This window comes from Dermacentor silvarum, chromosome 3, assembly GCF_013339745.2.
Source record: "Dermacentor silvarum isolate Dsil-2018 chromosome 3, BIME_Dsil_1.4, whole genome shotgun sequence".
Lineage (NCBI taxonomy): Eukaryota > Metazoa > Arthropoda > Arachnida > Ixodida > Ixodidae > Dermacentor > Dermacentor silvarum.
Window position 1 is genome coordinate 147,026,416 of NC_051156.1, and position 18,395 is coordinate 147,044,810.

Here is an 18,395-nt window from a genome sequence, read left to right on the forward strand (position 1 = left end):
AAATTACGAGCGTTAGGCGCACATTTTTTTCTAAGTCGTAGCGGAACTATGTAAGCTTAGTTTAACACTTCTTAACGGAATGTCCCCAGAGGCACTCGAAGCCGTACTTTGAGGATGAGATACGCCTCTTACTATTACTGCTGCAATACATTGCAGGATGTGCGTCCCACTTTTCTTCGTCATCATGTGGTTCTACCTGCTCCATCGTTTCGTCACGGGACCGGACACGGAGACGTTTTTCCAGAAATTTTACGTCGACATGGAAGAAAACTGGTGGCGTCTCCTCGTCCAGATCAGAAACTTTTTCGAACTAAAGCCCCAGGTGAGCTTTGGAGACAACCTACTTCGCTGGCACTTTATACCCCACACATTTACTGGAACATGCCCTTAAGTTCATTTGTGAGTGTGCGAGAAGTGGCGCGTTGGTAATCTCTATTACGCCGAGGTTTCTTCCGTCTTATCTTAACCCTTTTCAACAGCCACTCGGATATTATCGTGCCCGCCGAAAATCTTCAGTAAGCTTCCAAAAATAAACATCTTGTCTTCAACAAATTGCATGAAATTTTCTAAAATTTTCTGGTTCCTTATATTTAGAACCAGGAACCGCGTTCAACTTAATCGATGCATTTGCCCTCATGACAAGGTGACATGTGGGGTCATCCTGACAAAAAAAAAGAGAATTCCTCATAAATAAATAAAGAAATAGTTACATGAATCGATCAATGTACCTGTCCCATCTATCTATCATTCCAATTTATATTGAGGATTACAATGGCACATACACTAGGGTCTGTTCCCCAAACAACAATAAAGACTTTCATACGCTTAAGGCGCACATGCTCCTCATTGCCGAGGCTTTTCGATATAGTAGTAGGTAGATTTAGTTATACATTTAATGCATACATTACAGCGAAGCTGTTATCAAGAGTAAATGTGCCCGTAAACATTATATGCGTGTTTTTACAGTATCCTGGGAGAACGGAATTTATATTTAAGGGAATGTTGGGCATGCTAGGAGTACCCTGCAAGAAAATGTCTACATGTGTAGTGCAATTAGGGGCTAAATAAAAGTGCTGAACTTGTTCTTGGCGTGTTTCAGAGGCGTTATATCAAACTCTAACAAAGCTTCCCGCTGCTTTGAGAGAAGCAAATGTGGCGGCGATGTTAGATTTAAAAAGAATAAGTGCCATGTTATGAGCGCCGGCGTAGGTCATTTAGAACATTTGTAGTACGTTAGCAAGTGAACCGTTCTAGAGCTTACCAAGCGCATGGGACAGCATGGTTGATGCACATGCGAAGTTAAAAGTGGGTTGGTGAAATGCGGCCTTGGTCAAGAATTCCAGAAACAAATGCTAAAAAATGTATTCGGACAACGTTGAAAGCAGGTGAGTCGTATGCAAGCAACGTCGGAAATTATGTGGTTTACTACTGCAACTGAAATTCCTAATGCCACTGCTGGAAAGAAACAGCTCGGCTGGGAATTGAGCTCTGAATCTGCAAGGTCGCACAAATTTGCTGTCATATTGATTTGATTCTCACGAGGTTGCAATACCCATAATAATGAATACATGCCGAACGTGTACCTGGCATTGCCTGTATTTATTTTGGGCGTTTAGGGTTTGGCTGAATCCTTCTGCTCAGACGTTGGACTAAATATTTTATTCTAAAAGGTTGAATGGTGCGTGTATTTCTATTTCTTTAGGAAATAATGACTCATACCTGGTACCTATCGACGGACTTCCAACTCTTCGTGGTTTCGCTTCTGACATTGCTGACATTTAGAAGGTGAGCTCACATAACCGTATTCATTTTACATTCACGTAATTTTGTTTTAGAGTAGCGTAGTGTATTCACATACGTTTGGTAAATAGCTTTGCTTCTCCGTGTCTTTTACCTGCTTTTTCTCGTAATTATTGTTGAGGATCCCTGTGAAATATCCTATTTGAATTCCCGTTGCGTATATGTTCCCTGCGGGGACGCTGGTGCAATGATGATCACAAATATTGACGAGAACCGTTGATGTATTCCCAATGAAATAGTAGATTTCGTTCGAATTGACAGAAATAAAGATGTGTTTTTCCTTTTAAGAGAAAGATTTATATCAGGGGCCAATTCCGATTTGTCTTTCCAAATATATGTGAAATGCCGAAATCCTTTTATTAGAGAACTGATGGACAATTTGAATGAAATTTGTTGCATTTAGGAGAGAAAGTTAAATTCTAGCAACTCTAGGAGGCAAAATGTTTTGTTTAGGACCCCAATTTTCAAAGCAAAATGCCAGAAATTGGTAAGTTTTAAAAAGAGAAGCATGAACTCTGCACTCCCGTAACTGTGCCCCAAAAGCAGATATCGCAGTCCTTTCAATTGTGTCTGGTAAAGAATTCATGAAGGACAAGCTATATATAAGGGTTTATAGTATACGTAAATTTTTTTCAATGTTTGCGACGGTATAGAAAAGTGCTTATAGCAAGTTAGTGGTGTTTTTTCAGATCGGCGTATAATGCATCACCATTGGTGCCTTTAGATTTATAATTACGTGCAGTTCACAGTACTGTGATGTTCTTTCATTGCTAGGTTACAGAGTGGTAAACTTAATACTTGAGCTTTACCCGCCATGGTTGCTGAGTGGTTATGGTGTTGGGCTGCTGAGCACAAGGTCGCGGGATCGAATACCGGCCACGGCGGCCGCATTTCGATGGGGGCGAAATGCAGAAAACATCCGTGCACCTATATTTAGGTGCACGTGAAAAAACCCCCGTGGTTCAAATTAATCCGGAGCCCCCCACTACGGCGTGCCTCTTAATTATATGGTGGTTTTGGCACGTAAAACCCCATAATATAATTGAATACTTGAGCTTTTTCTTTTGACATTGTTTAACTTTTGAAAATATTTCTAACACGTTGATGACATATATTGAAAATTCACTTTTTAGAGTTAGTGGTTTTAACTTCCTGTAAATCCCAGACACCTAATGAAATTCGACGGAGTGATTGTCGAGAAAAATTACTTCTTTATTCTCTTGCATTTAGAAAGGAGCTCCCTTACTAAAACGTCTTGAAAGACCGAGTAGATTTATCGGAAGACTGGCACCAGGCTGGGAGATGACCTTCCTTGATTTCTAAGCGGATACATGGTTTGTTTTGTCGCTTTATTATTCGAAATAAAAATGTGGACGTGGATATGACAGTGCAAGGGTGCTCATGAATATACGTGATCTTCGAGCCACCTGCTGGCGTTTTCTACTACACTACTTTCATGATGTATCAGCCAATTACTTCCGCGTCACAGTTTCTTGTGCAGCTGAAACTTTTCCTTTCTGGGGTTTTACGTGCCAAAAGCAGTTCTGATTATGAGGCACGCCATAGTGGAGGGCTCCAGATTAATTTTGACCACCTTGGGTTCTTTAAGGTGCACTACAACGCAAGCACACGGCCATTTTTGCATTTGCCTCTATCAAAGTGCGGCCTCCGCGGCCAGGATTCGATCCCGCGATCTCGTGCTCAGCAGCGCAACGCCTTAGATCCCTGAGCCACCGCGGTGGATGGACAATACATGTTGATTGGGAAAAGCGGTTCCTTCCTGGAATGTGCTTTTCTGTCATCTTTGAAGTTCGAAGCACTTTAGGGGCCTGGGCTGTCGGCGTGTAATGGGATCTCATGTCGTCGTGGTAACCTGCAAAAACGGGGTTCAAACAAGTGCAGAATTGATCAAAACCGGTTCAAAATAAACTAACACCATTGAGAATAATGTAAAAGATAGGAATAATACAACATTCAGTGCATTAATTAGCAGCAACTCGTGAAAATCGTGAAATTTATAGTGATCTGATGCGTGGTCACGCGCAAAATCAAGTTCTCAAAACAGGGTCAAAACAAGTGCAGAATTGATCAAAAACCGTTCAAAGTAAACTAACACGATTAAGAATAATTTTAAAGATACGAATAATCAAACATTCGGGGCATAAATTAGTAGAAACTAATAAAAATTGTTTCCCACACGCCAATATGGTACCAGCGCAGCGTAAGAGAGGCGCCACCACCCCACAAGCGCTCGATTCCTCCTCTTTCCAGCGCTACTCCAGCAACCCATCAGCGCGCGCCGTGTGGAAAGAGAGTAGGAACAGGTCTTTATAAGCAGTTGGCGCGCTCCGGAATTTCCTTTGTGCCATGGATGCCAAGCTGCATGCGCGCATCGAGCAACAACGCTGGCGCATCACTGCTTCGCACTTCCCCAGGATTCACATTAGTGGAGCTGCATTAGCGCTGGACTTGAACTACACAAGCGCAGGATTTTTTTTATTTGGCAAGGAGCAGAAAAGCGAGAAAGAAGATTAAGAGAGCAGGGGATACAGGCGCTGGTTTTATGCATGTTTATGACTGTAGATAACTAGGAGGCTTAACTTTGGACCAATGGGCTAAATTCTAAATGCCAATAGTTGGAGGTGCCTGTCGATGCGTTGACAGTTGTCGACGACAGAATGTTTTTGATAGCATTCGACCGTGTCATGAATCTTCTTCAAATCGATAGGAAAGGATTATTGCTTTTAACGTCATTTCCGGAACTCTCAAATTCGTGTGGGTGTTATTCATGGCTTCCGCGCACTCAACATCCTAACCACTATGATCATCGGTGTACAAGGTGATTGCCCTCATGCCTCAGACTTTCCCCGCACTCCTGCTGTAAAATGTAGCAAGTCAGCTTATCTGCAACGAATAGAGATAAGACGGAACCATCGGCAAGACCTTCGTTTTCACACAAACGTTCGCACAAAAAAATTGTCCTCAGCCTGTATTCAGTATACTCATGCTGGAATGCGCAGTTAGCCAACATATATCAAACGAATGCGGCGATCAGTAGGACCAGCCACTGGACGCTTCCTTTGCGGCGCCACATTTGTACAAGATAGTTTCAATCAGCCCGTTCTTCGATACTCCTGTTCCAAAATATAAGAAATCCGCATATTTGCAACGCCTGCAGCGGGGTAAAGGGCCCAGCGACGAGGCCCTCGTGTTTGCGCAAGATGATTGCTCCGTGCCAGTCCTCAGCGCTCCAGTTCCGAAGAGTTGGAAGTGCGCATAGAGAGAGCGTGGGACCACCATCAAGAGGGAATTCTTCTCGCACATAACTTTTAAAAGCGAAGCTTTTCTTTGGGAACCTCGCTGGAATTTGTTATCGTGGCTGCGGCCGGGGTGTTTCATTGCAGAATAAGCCAACCAATCACAGAGGATTACGCGCACCGCCCATGCCACTGGGTTGCTTGTTCCTCCACCAGATGGCGCTCGCTTCCGCTTATACGCGCTAGTAGCGGCGCCAGCCATGCGGCGCAAAGAAAAAAAAAGAACCAGAAAGCTCTTCTTCGTGCATCTGCGGCTGCACGGTAATGATAATGTAAAGCTTCTTGCGGATAGAATTGATTCGAATTGCGCTACGTACGTATGCACATGGTGCCTCTGAAACCATGATGCATTCAAGGCGTCCGTCATGCTCGCTAATAGTCGGCAACTCCGCTTAACAAAAGGCTCGGAATATTTGCGTGTAATCGTGCTTGTTTGTGTGTTTGTGTGCGTGTGCGTGTATTCCTGTTTCGACTCCTTATGCATTCACACAGCGATGCACTGTACATAGATTCCAAGTCGTTGGATCTGCTGCATTTATTATGACATATATTCGCTCCGGGCAAGTACCTGAAAGTCCAGTTTGAAAGAGTAGGCAGTCTGCAAGGAGAGAGCGTGTGACCACTATCGATAATTTTTTTTCGTGCCCAATATTTATGCAGAATAATTGCTTCGAGCCAGTCCTCCGAACTCAATTTCCAAAGAGTATGAAGTCTGCAAGCGGAGAGTGTGGTGCCCTTCAAAAGAGAATACTTTTCGCGGACAACTATTAAAGCGAAGCTTTCCACGGCTCACTGATTCGTCCGTGAGCGCCGAAAACGCACTGCAGGACAGCCAACTTACACAACAGAACTATCTTCGCATCTGCGCACACAATAGAACAACGGCGCATGCCCATGACATACGTATATCGTTGAAAACTACAGTTTACATTCGCAATTGTACCGATAAGAACGATGGGAACTGCAACGCCACGCTACCCAGACGAACTGTATATATCTGCATTGAATTACGCGCGTCACGCAATGCATTCCCGCCGTCAATAGCTAGGCCGCGAGTGCAGCGCACGACAGAAGAGGCTGCCGTACGCGATCGTAAGCGAGAGCGTGATGGTGCCCGAAGGCCGATCCCGTGTATCGGCAACGGCGGAGAATCTGACCGTCAAGCCAACACTGCGCAAGTGTAGAGCCGTCCGTAAACGTGTGAGTGTGTGCGTGTAATCAACGGCTACATAATATAAAATAAAGGTTATGCAACTTAACAAAATCTGTCATCATTCAACTTCAACATGCAAAAATACAATCCGGAACAAGCAATCGAATCACATATGCATCGCATCCGGTCGCTCAGAATTTTTTGGATTTGTTGCGTGGCCGTTCGCTTAGGAGTTTGCCTTTGATTCAGTTTGCATGGGAGAAAGATTCGCGTTCAACCATCTTTGAGAAAGGGTCTGATTTCGCATGTAGGATACTTGCCCCGAGTCAGTCCTCAATGCTCCAGTTCCAAAGAGTAGGATGTATGCATGCAGAGAGCACGAGAGCATCCACAAGACGATTTTTTTCGTGCACAACTTTTATGAAGGCTAAGTGCTCCGAGACAGTCCTCATAACTCCAGCTCCAAAAATTAGGAAGCCTTCATGCAGAGAGGGCGTGATCAACAGCAAGAAAATTATTTCGCACACAACTTTTATGCAGGGGAATTGCTACGAACCAATCTTCAGCACTCCAGTTCTAAGGAGTAGGATGTCTGCACGCAGGCAGCGCGTGACCACCATCAAGACAATTCTTGTGCACAAGTTTCGCTCAATATAATTGCTCCGGGCCAGTTCTGAGCACTCCATTTCCAAAGAGCATGATGCCTGCTTTCACGGAGCGTGTGACCACCATGAAGATAATATTTTTTCGCAAACAACTTTCATGCAGGATAATTGCCAAGAAAAAATCATCACCATTCCGGTTCTAAAGAGTAGGAAGTCAGCATGGAAAGAGCGCATGACCGCCATCAGGACAATTCTTTTCGCGCACAAAGTGTATGCAGGATAATTGCTCCGAGTCAGTCATAAGCACTTTGGTTCTATAAAGTAGGAAGCCTGCATGCCGAGAGCGCATGACCGCCATCAAGACAATTCTTTTTAGGCACAACTTTCATGCAGGATAATTGCTCCGAGCTAGTCCTCAGCACTACAGTTCACAGAGTAGGATCGAAGCCTGCATGCAGAGAGCACAGGACCACCATTCAGACAATTATTTTCGCACACAACTTTTGTGATAGATAATTGCTCCGAGCTAGTACTCATAACTCCAGTCCCAAAGAGTAGGAAGTCTGCACTCAGACAGTGCGTGACCACCATCAATACCAGTGTTTTCGTCTACAACTTTTACACAGGATAGTTGCTCCGAGCCAGTCCTCAGCACGCTCACTCCAAAGAGTAGGATGTTGGCACGCAGAGCGCGCGTGACCATCATCAAGACAATTCTTTTCGAGCACAACTATTATGCTGAATAATTGCTGCTGAATAATTTCTCCGAACCAGTTCTCAGCACTCCAGTTCCAAAGAGCAGGATGCCTACATGCAGAAAGCACGTGACCACCATCAGTACAATTCTTTTCGCGCACAACAGTCGTGCTTCATAATTGCTCCGAGCCAGTCTTCAGCACTGCGGTTCCAAAAAGTAGCAGATTTGTGTGCAGAGAGCGCGTCACCACCATCACGAGAATTTTTTCGCCCACGATTTTTATGCAGGATAATTGCTCTGAGGCACTTCTCTGCAATTCAGTTCAAAATAGTAGGAAGTCTGCAAGCAGAGAGCGCGTGACCACCGTCCAGAGAATTCATTTCACGCGCAACATTTATGCTGGGTAATGGCTCCGTCCAAGTCCTCATCACTCTAGTTATAAAGAGTAGGAAGCCTTCATCCAGAGAGCGCACGACCGCCAGGAAGACAATTCTTCTCGCGAAGAAATTTTATGCAGGATAATTACTTCGAGCCAGTTCTCAGCACTTTTGTTGAAAAAGTAAGATGCTTGCATGCAGAGAGCGCGTGACCAATTCAAGAGAATTCTTTTTTTCGCGCACAATTTTTATGCTGAATAATTGCTACGAGCGAGTTCTCAGCATTCCAGTTTTAAAGAATAGAAAGTGAACATGTAGAAAGCGCGTGACCACTATCAAGACTTCTCGCGCTGTACTTTTATGCAGTATGATAGCGCCGACTAAGTTTTCAGCATTTCAGTTTTAAGTAATAGAATGTCTGCCCGCAGAGAGCGAGGGACCACATTAAATCCAATTGTTTTCTTTTGTTTTCGCGCAAAACCTTCAAGATAGATCATTGCTTCAAACTAGTACTCAGCGCTCCAGTCCCAAAGAGAAGGAAGTCTGCATGCAGAGAGCGCGTGAGCGCCATCAGGGCAATTGTTCTCACCTATATCTGTTGCACAAGGTTTTTTCTTCGCGCGTGGTAGGATCACGCCGCTGGCATGCAAAATTCTTAGTCAAGCTAAGACTCGCGCTGCACCTAAGCAGCTGATATGGGTACCAGGTCACGAGGAGGTTGAGGAAACGAGCGTGCACATGCTTCAGCCCGAGCTTTTCTTCCCCGGGATCCTTTTACGTCCTCCTTTGCTGACTTTGTCTCCCCCTCTCCGTTAACAACATACTCAGAGATACTACAGCATCTGCGCCTTGAGAGGCAGACACTGCCGGGGCCCGCTAGGGGTCTTAATAAATCAGAAGAGTGTCACCTCCGTCGGCTACAAACTATGTCATTTAATAATCCATCTAGGCTTCATGACATGGAGCCCGAGTCTTTTTCGGAGCAGTGCAGATTTTGTGGCCAAAAGGCAGACTTATACCATATGGTATGGGCTTGTCAGAAAAATAGCAGTATTGCCATAATAAATCAGCCAACGTGGGAGGACTGGGAGGCGGCCCTGTCTAGCTCGGACCTCGAGGAGCAACGAGCCCTCATCGAAAGAGCACGGGCAGCGGCTTTTGCCAACGGTGTCCCGGACTAGGGACCTGACCATATCTTCCCGTAACCCAAGGTTTACTTTCTTATTTTCAATAAAAGTTTTTATCATCATCATCTTCGCGCCAGTCCTCAGCACTCCGGTTCCAAGAAGTAGGATGTTTGTATGCAGAGACCGCGTGACCACTATCACGAAAATTTTTTTCGCGCACAATTTTTATGCAGGATAATTGCTCTGAGGCACTTCTCAGCAATCCAGTTTGGAAGAGAAGGTAGTCTGCATGCAGATTGCGCGTGACCACCGTCAAGAAAATTTAATTCACGCGCCAATTTTATGCAGGGTAATGGCTCAGAGCTAGTCCTCATCACTCTTGTGACGAAGAGTTGGAAGCCTGCATGCAGACTGCGCGTGTCTGCCACCAATACTATCGTTTTCGCGCAAACTTTTATGATCGATAATTGTTCCGAGCTAGTACTCATCACTCCAGTCCCACAGAGTAGCAAATCTGCATGCAGAATGCGCGTGACCACCACCAAGACAATTGTTTTCGTCTACATCTGTTACACAAGATTTCTCCGAGCCAGTCCTCCGCACTCCGGTTCCAAAAAGAAGGATGTTTGTATGCAAAGGTCGCGTGACCACCATCACGAGAATTTTTTCGTGCACAATATTATGCCGGATAATTGCTCTGAGGCATTTCTCAGCAATGCAGTTCGAAAGAGAAGGTAGTCGGCAAGCAGATAGTGCGTGACCACCGTCAAGACAATTAATTTCACGCAACTTTTACGCAGGGTAATGGTTCCGAGCCAGTCCTCCTCTCTCTTGTTCCAAAGAGTTGGAAGCCTGCATGCAGAGAGCACGTGTCCACCATCAAGACTATTGTTTTCGCGCACATTTATGCTGAATAATTGCTCCGAGCCAGTCTTCAGCATTCCAGTTGTAAGAATAGAAAGTCTGCATGTAGAAACCGCGTGACCACTATAAAGACAATTCTTCTCGCTCTGAACTTTTATAATAGATTATTGCTTGAGATAGACCTCGGTACTCCAGGCCCAAATAGTTGGAATTATGCATGCAGAGAGCACGTGACCCCCATCAAGAGAATTCTTTTCGCCTGCAATTTATGTAGGATAAATTCCCTGATCCAATTCTCAGCACTCTGGTTCCAAAGAGTAGGAAGGCTGTATGCAGAGAGCGCGTGGCCACCATCAAGACAATTCTTTTCGCGCAAATCTATTATGCAGGACCGGCTGGACTCGAGGCCGTTCTCTGAGTCAAAGATACTCGGACCGTGGCTACACCCGTCACTGGCACAAAAAGCGTTGCGTGCATTAGTACTGTATTTGAAGTGCACCGGTTTAAGAGACCGCCTATAGTGTCCCTGTACATCATCCCACGTGTACTCAGTGCTCATTCTCTCCGTATTTTTCTCTTTCTATCTCCCCTTTCCCTTACCCCTAGTGCAGGGTAGCAAACCGGAGGCTCTTCTGGTTGACCTCCCTGCCTTTCATCTCCTTGCTCTCTCTCTCTCTCTGTATTATGCAGGATAATTACTCTCTGCAGTGAGACATTTCCAGCACTCCAGTTCTAAGGCTGGGAAATAAACATACGTGGAGCTCCTGCGGCGACTATTGTTTACTATCACTGCATCCAGCACAAAGTTCTCCCGCACAAAGTGAAGAGGCATTCGCCAAGCGTTGAGGAGGTTGCACTGGCGCATAGAAGCCGGTCAATTGAAGCCCCGGACCATTCCAGGGATAGCGCCCATGTCTTAAAGACTCCCCCACAAGCATCGGCTAGCTGATGGTTCACCGCTTTTTAAAACTGTTCAGCTCCACGGCGGGACAAAGGCGCCCGTAGTCACAAACTTGGAATTTCGGGAAAATATCTTAATTTTTTGTCATGAAGGTCCCACTTTGTGGCGGTCACTTGGCTTCAGCGGTGAAGCCAACGTTATTCTCCCACGTCCAATCACCGCTTCCAGATCAGGATATGAATTGTAGAACTCACTGTTAGCTTCATAACGGAATTTCGTATATGATTACCAAGCTGTCGTGTCGTTTGCGAGTGTGTGGGTTTGTGTGCTTGGTTTGTGTTTCTGTTTGGTGAAGGATCTGCGTGACACTTGCACACGTTTCTGCATGTAGACATAGGAGTGTGTGAGGTAGCTCGTCGAATATTTGGGCATATTGAACCTTCCATGACAGAATGTGAACTGTCTCGCCTAAGCGCCCGTTTCGATACATGTTACGTGGACCATAAACACGTGACTTTTAGTTTGCAAGGCCATCTTTCAGAAAGGAGATGACAAGCTCGACATACCCCCATATTCAGAAATGCATCTGAACTTGAAGTCCATGCGGGACTTGATATAAATGGCGCCTGGCATGAACGTGCCCAAGACGCTCATTGGATTTATTTTGGTGCGTTTACGACAGGCAGTCATTTATATCAAGTCGCACATGGGCTTCAAGTTAAGATGCATTTCTGAATACGGGAGTTAGATTCGTCCGGGCACAAGAGATCTATCGCCGAACTTATTGGCGGTGTCTTATGCCTGTGACACGCCCGAATGGTGATTAATTTTTGAAGCATGGCAATTGAAGTAAAAGCGTGGCTACGCTGCCCAGTGCATCATAGCTTTAGCAGTGTAGTCAAGCACTAAGGACAGCCTTATGCACCAATACTCGGCTGAACGTTGACTTCGTATGTAAGTGTGCTGTTTGAGCGCTGGCAATATACTTTATTCTGCGACCCTTGCGCAGCATCCAAACGGACATGTGTTCTCCTTGTGCAGACGGAAACCTGTGGCCCTGGCCGCATTAGCCGTGCTTTCTCTTCTATGCTGCGCCATCGCCACATGGACTGTCGCCAGATTGCATCTACTACCATTCATCATTATTCCCTTCGCTCATTACACGTAAGTATTGTCGTATGCGAGAGTGGCAGAAACAAGTCAGCAAGAAGACGTGATACGTTTCCTTTTTCAAGTGATTCAGTGCGACATTAGCAGACGGCAGTATGTTTTTTTTTTCAAATCAGAAATAAGGTAACGCCTGTGGCTGCCTTCTTGCCTACTCAGTTCTTTGATGGGAATATTTGTTTTCCTAAAATAAAAGGAGCACGAGAAGCAAAAGTGCACTATTTCGCTGTTCGCAATCGGATGCATCCAGGAGAAAGGAATGAACACTGTTAATGAGGGCAAAGGAGCCTCTTAGAGTTGCAGTACGTAGCTCTGACCGACATTTTAAAACCGTGAATTTCTTTCATTTAGAAAATAGCAAAAAAACAATAAGCAAAAGAATGCATCAACTGTTATCCACATAGGTGATTTCTATCTTAAGAAGTAGGTAGCAATGCGCTGAGTTTCTTTCCAACGAGAATTTGGCTTAATTAGAATGTTTTGGAACGGCCAGTAAAAAAAAAAAAAACTTCTTTTTCCTATACAGGTCGACTCCCATTATTGCGATGCTTGCGAAACCGCAAGATTTGTTCGAATTATCCTTGAGATCAAATTAGAAAAATGAACAAATTCAATTTCTTTATAATGTAGTCTCCTGTCGCTGGCAGCCTACTTAATTACAGTACTACAATAGCTATACGTGTCATCATGGGTCATTGGCCCAAAGACCTCAATACTATTGTCGGCGGTGTCAAAATCCTAAAAGTCGTCGTGGTCACTGCACGACAATTTGTTTCTGTCAATTTCATCGCCGAGGGAAGCTGTACCACTGTATGCTGAATTTCTTATGCTTTAAGCTTTTAGTTAACGCCACTCGTACAAGGGGCGATAGCGTTAGTCGACTTAACCGGACCGGCAGACTTTTTCATTCGAAGTAAGTTACGTTTCGTTCCACAGCAATCTCTGATTACTCACCGGAACTTCCTAGTGCATTCGAATAACTGAAAAGTCGAATGAACAAAAATCGAGTCAATGAGAGTCGACCGTCCATAATAATATTCAACGCATATTAGCTTAACTCATTTATAAGCGAAGTGGAGTAGCAAGTGCTTCTACAGGGTGTTTCACGTAACTTTGGCAGAACCTTAAAAATATGCAAATGGCCACGTAGCTGGACCGATCCAAGGTAATGCTGTTTGTCGTCGATTGGAGACACTCAGATTGCTTTTCGGATTGCGCCTTATTAGATAATTAGTTTTAATTAGTCTATAAACTTCTCAATTATTATAATAAGATGAAAAGTGTCAATGATAAAATTGTTGAACAGTATGAGAAACTCCCGATACAGCTTTCTGTTGCTCAATACGTGCTACACAAATTGTTTTCCTAGCGTGAAAGACGCCCGCGAATACGCGCGAAATTTCCGCTCGACTGGCCCCTCGAGGCAATTTGCTTGTAATCGCGGGCTTATTTCATGCTCCGAAAACACTTTTATGTAGCGCGTATTGAGCAACAGAAAGCTCTATCGGGAGTCTACGGTCCTCTACAATTTTCTCATTGACAATTTTCATCTAAATATAGTAACTGAGAAGTTCACTAAAAATCAAAGACTAATTGTGTAGTTAGGCGGAATGCAAAAAAAAGTGAGCACACCTTGTCCCTTAGTAAGTTTGATCGACAACTGGGCTCCTCTCGTGAAAAGTGTGGTATCCAATGTAGAGGTCAGTGTCAAGAAAATAGTTTCTTATCACCAAACCTATGCTCAGATAAAGTAAAAGAACACCGTGTTTGAAGAATGAAAGAATTACAGACAACTGAACGACCTTTACATGACCGTGTTAAGCTTTAACCATTTAACTAGTAGCTCAACGATATTGTTGACCTAACAAAACTATCTGCGAAAACTAGACAAATCTAAATATTAGTCTGTGCCTTTCAATTTATCTGTATTTATGCACCTGCTCAACAGTGGCTTTCAATAAAATGTCGACCCTGAGCGGCAGCAGATGTGTTGGTCCCAAAACCTGAAGGCTTCGTCGTTATCTTCTTAGCGCACGTGGGGGTCATATTCTCGCCAATGCGATTTGGCCCCTTTTTAAGGCAAACTCTTATTTCTTAAGCTTATGAAGGTACAACCTCAAGAACACAAATTGACCATGCCAAAGAAAGTGCCAGGGACCAGTTCTGGACCAGCGATTTACCTTTCGCCACCTGGTCAACAATAATTTTGACCTACTGTATCTTGCTTACTTTTTAGAGAAGCCGTTTAATATTTCAAACGGTAAGTATTTGAGCAAAGTAAAGAACTAAAGCAATAAAACCAGTCTAGGTCAAGTCTTATCTTTCCAATTAAAGAGTTAACACGAATGATCGTTGTGAAGCAAGCGTCGAACACTATGCAAGAGGTATATTTTTTATTTGCGCGACGGTCTTAACTGCAAAGAGTAATGACATATCGTACATAACCGATAATTGTGGGCAGCAACATCAGATACATCCTGCGTCCATCCACACACACCATCTTTTCTTCTCTTTACGGCAATTACAGCAACTCACCCTGACTCTGGCAGTAAAGAACAAGCTTGAGAAATAAAAAGCAGCAGTGTCGCCCGAAAGGCGAAACGTTGATTGCGATATCAAATAAGTAGACAGTTACACAAAGTAAGGATAGTAGTTTTATCGGCCGTATAAAGTTGTAAATATTCGCTTACTAACTAAATAAACAAGTACGGTCACACGCACGGACAGGTAAACATGAACACATCTCGCTCGATGACCGCGGAAACTCGTCAAAACGCTGGAATGAGAAAGCGCGCCAGCGGTGGCTATCAAATTGACCTTCGCGCTGGCTCTCGCTTCAACGCGAAGCAAACGTCCAAAGAGCAGCGCATACGAAGCTACCGGCACCCCGCGCATGCACTTTGTGCCCGTCGCAAATCGCTTTGAAGATGAGCCTACCATGGGTGCACACTTCGGCCGCATCACAGATCGCTTTCAAGAGAGGCGCCCGCGCGGCAGCTCCGTCAGCAGCAGCGGCAAGAGCAGAACGCCTTCTCCCCCCCCATCCGTCTCCTGGAATTATCCCCGTTCCACGCGCGTGAACAAAGCCCGCGCGCGCTTCCGGCGGTCTTCCTCTCCCGCGTGCGCGAGTTAACGCTGCGGTTGCCATCTCACCCTCGCACGCTTTCACTCACACATACAGCGTACGGCGCGGGGAGATGGTTTTATCGCCTTTCGACTTTATACGGAACCTCACGGCGCCATCGACGGTGACGGCGACGGCAATAATGCGCTTGGAGTGTCCATATAATAGGTGACCCGTAAAACGAGCAATCGAAGTGAATTGTGGGGTGCGCCGTCTGCTAGCAGCTTCCGGTTCGACGGAAGACGCGGCGGCATCGGCGGCATGCCCCGCGCACGTGTTTTTCTACGCGGTTTCAACTGTCAGTCATGCGAAACTTTCCGTCCGCTTTGTCGATCAGCAATGTCGTACCATCCATGCAGCTGATTTCTAGGTTTCAGTTCACTCTGGGCGCGACGATGACGAGCCAAGGAAGGCAAGGATACGCTTTTATTGATAAACGAACTCTGGTTTTCGTTTCGGCCGCCTTTTTTGTTTTTTCCAGGTTTAGCTCTACGCGACATTTGCTCTACCGTCTTTAACTACTCTGCCTGTAGGTCAGTCAGACAGAGGAAAAAGCTATCTTTATCTGATAATTTATCAAGCGTTCATTACTTAGAAAATCGGGTGCTGAGGAGATGGCTATAGTAGCATGGTAAATACTGCCCTGTGATCGTTGCTGCAACTGATATCGTCAGTAACGGCGCAGCTAGCGTAATTAGAAAATGAAGTGCTGAAAATGTTTGAAACTTCGCGCTGTCAACGGCATTTCTTGGTCGAAACTGGAGGTTCATTTGAAGTGGTATGTAGTTAGAAGTTTTCGCTTTTTTGTCAACAAGATGGGGGAATGGCCGTATCGCCGACATATTACGGCTGCGCATTACCTCTATCTGTGCCAAGGAACTAAGGTGGGCTAGTTGGTTGCAAGTATTATGTATGTATCTCGCTATGTCCCGTTTAAATTTGCGCCGTAAAACCATGTTTCATAATACCTCTATATGTGCACGCGAGTACTGAAATAGTTATTGTTGCTTAAGTCAATGTTAGAGAAAGAAATATCTTGGGGAATCATTCCGTGTCGGCTCTTACACAGCTCATCGCCGCCTGAGAAGTGGCGTGCGCTGTAGTACATTCATTTTCTTTTTGTTCACTGATGGTTCAGTTTTGGAAGTGGCAGCCATGCCTCTGATGCTTGTGCACACCTGACTCAGCAAGGGATGCTGCAAGGCAGTAGTTACATGAGTTTACCTTTAACGCTTGAATTTGAGCAGCCAATGGCTGATCAGCCGACCATGGTTTTGCTAGGCACCTGCAGCCGGGTAATCTTCTAGTGTGAGAAAGCCGGACTGCAAGCGCATCAATAGGCTACAACGGTGAAGCGCTGGCGGCGGCTGCGCTTCCTCGAACCGGAAACAGCGAGCAGACGGAGCATCCCAGAATCCCTCGCTCTTTTACGAGTCACCTATTGCTATCGCAATAATAAATATACTAAAGAAATATCACCAGTATTGGTATCGTATCACTAATCATCATTATCAGTATCACCAAAAAACACCGCATATCCACGAAGTGAATGATGATGAGTGGGCGAAGCACCGGGGGATCATTAGGTTAATCGTGAATCCCCTGAAGCCGGCAAGCGGACCCAGAGGCGGCGAGAGCGCGGGAAGCGGCGGCAAAACGCCGGAAGCGCTCTCTACCTGAGGTTGGTGGTGCCGATGCTCGGTTGAAGCGCGAGCTTCGCGAGCCCTCAGCTCCGGGTCCGCTTGCCGGCGTTTGCCGTACTGCTGCAGCTTTGCGAGCCCTCAGCTCCGGGTCCGCATGCCGGCGTTGCCGTGCGGCTGCACCTTCCCGCGCCCTGGACTCCGCATCCGCTTGTTGTCTGCGTCGCCGTGCTGCAGCAGCTTTCCGAGCCCTCAACTCCGCTTGCAGTTGAGCCGCCACTCTCGCGTTTTCATCCGTAGCGGGTGCGCCGTTATCAGAAGCGACCGTTATCATCTATGGCTGAAGGGAGAAAGAGAGCGCGCGTCGGGAATGAACGCCCTTGTGCACCGACTGTTATCATCCATGGCTGAAGCGAGAAAGAGAGTGCGCGTCGGGAATGAACGCCCTTGTGTACTGACCGTTATCATCCATGGCTGAAGCTAGAAACAGAGCGTGCGTGGAAAACGAACGTCCTTGTGCACCGCAGCGCCCCTAGTGGATTCCATGCAAACCAGAGCTACGGATGACGAGGGAGGGACAAGGCTCGGCCCTAAGCAGTTTTGCCCCTAAAAAATCCTGCGATTAATGTAGCCCCAATCCTGCTCAAAGTCTGCGCTCGTGTAGTTCAAATCCAGCGCTAGTACAGCTCCACTGACGTGAAACCTGGGGAAGTGCGTAGCAGTGATGCGCCGGTGTTTCCCATATGTTAACTCACGGTTGGTTTGAACTACACAAGCGCAGGACTTGCGCAGGTTTGGAGCCACATTAAGCGCTGAATTCACATTCTGCGCTGGTGTTGTTCTAATCGAGCGATAATGCAGCTACACTACAGTTGCAAAGCAATGATGAGCCGGTGTTTCCCTTATGTTATTCTTGTGCTATTCTTGCACAAGTGAGGAGGAATCAAGCGCTTGTGGGGTCTTGGCGCTCTCTCTTGCACTGTGATGGTACCAGACTGATGTTTCGGAAGCGATTTTGCGAGTTTCTGTTAATTACCGCATATCCCTGGCTCATGCGGTTATCCACCACACTTGATTTTGTTATCGATAATCGTGACGTAACTGACGAGCATGTGACTTTATTAGTATCATGACCTATCAATCATGCTAGTCATGCGTTCGTACCCTTCTATGTCAATTTTGGTGTATACCAAGGAAACGAGACGCGAGTTTTCGGCAGATCTTGTTTTTGCGCGTGACCACGACGACCTGACATCACATTAGACGCCGACAGCCCGGTCCCCTAAAGTGCTTCGCACTTAAAATATTCTGAGTATCATCAAGCCACGGCAAACAACATTACATTGGCTCTGCCCAGCTACGTGGCATTTGCATATTTTAAAATTTTGGTGCGCGATAGCTCGGACACCCTCCCTGGTTGGACACACACCGAAGGTCACCTCCAAGGGCACCGCCAATATAGCCACATAATGATTTCGCCTTAATAGGGAGCCTTCATAACAACGCATGCTCAAGTGCTGAAGGCGTGCGTATAAACGCTCTCTACGGAGAAACAGGACACAGCATCTAAACCTTCACACGCGACAACACTTTCGTGCGACAGCACCTTTGTTAGGGTTGTTA

At 45.7% G+C, this 18,395-nt stretch overlaps 2 protein-coding genes across 2 annotated transcripts in view; both read left to right on the forward strand.

The window, feature by feature from the left end:
- LOC119444880 (nose resistant to fluoxetine protein 6) overlaps positions 1-18,395 on the forward strand; it is a 423,598-nt gene that overhangs the window by 25,301 nt on the left and 379,902 nt on the right. The gene's annotated exons all lie outside the window — the stretch shown is intronic.
- The window catches only part of LOC119444876 (nose resistant to fluoxetine protein 6), a 53,974-nt gene that overhangs the window by 25,072 nt on the left and 10,507 nt on the right, over positions 1-18,395 (forward strand). The window contains exons 8-10 of the mRNA XM_049664784.1: positions 157-322; positions 1,703-1,785; positions 11,883-12,005. Of these exons, the coding sequence (XP_049520741.1) occupies positions 157-322; positions 1,703-1,785; positions 11,883-12,005 (372 nt within the window). The remainder of the gene's footprint in view (positions 1-156; positions 323-1,702; positions 1,786-11,882; positions 12,006-18,395) is intronic.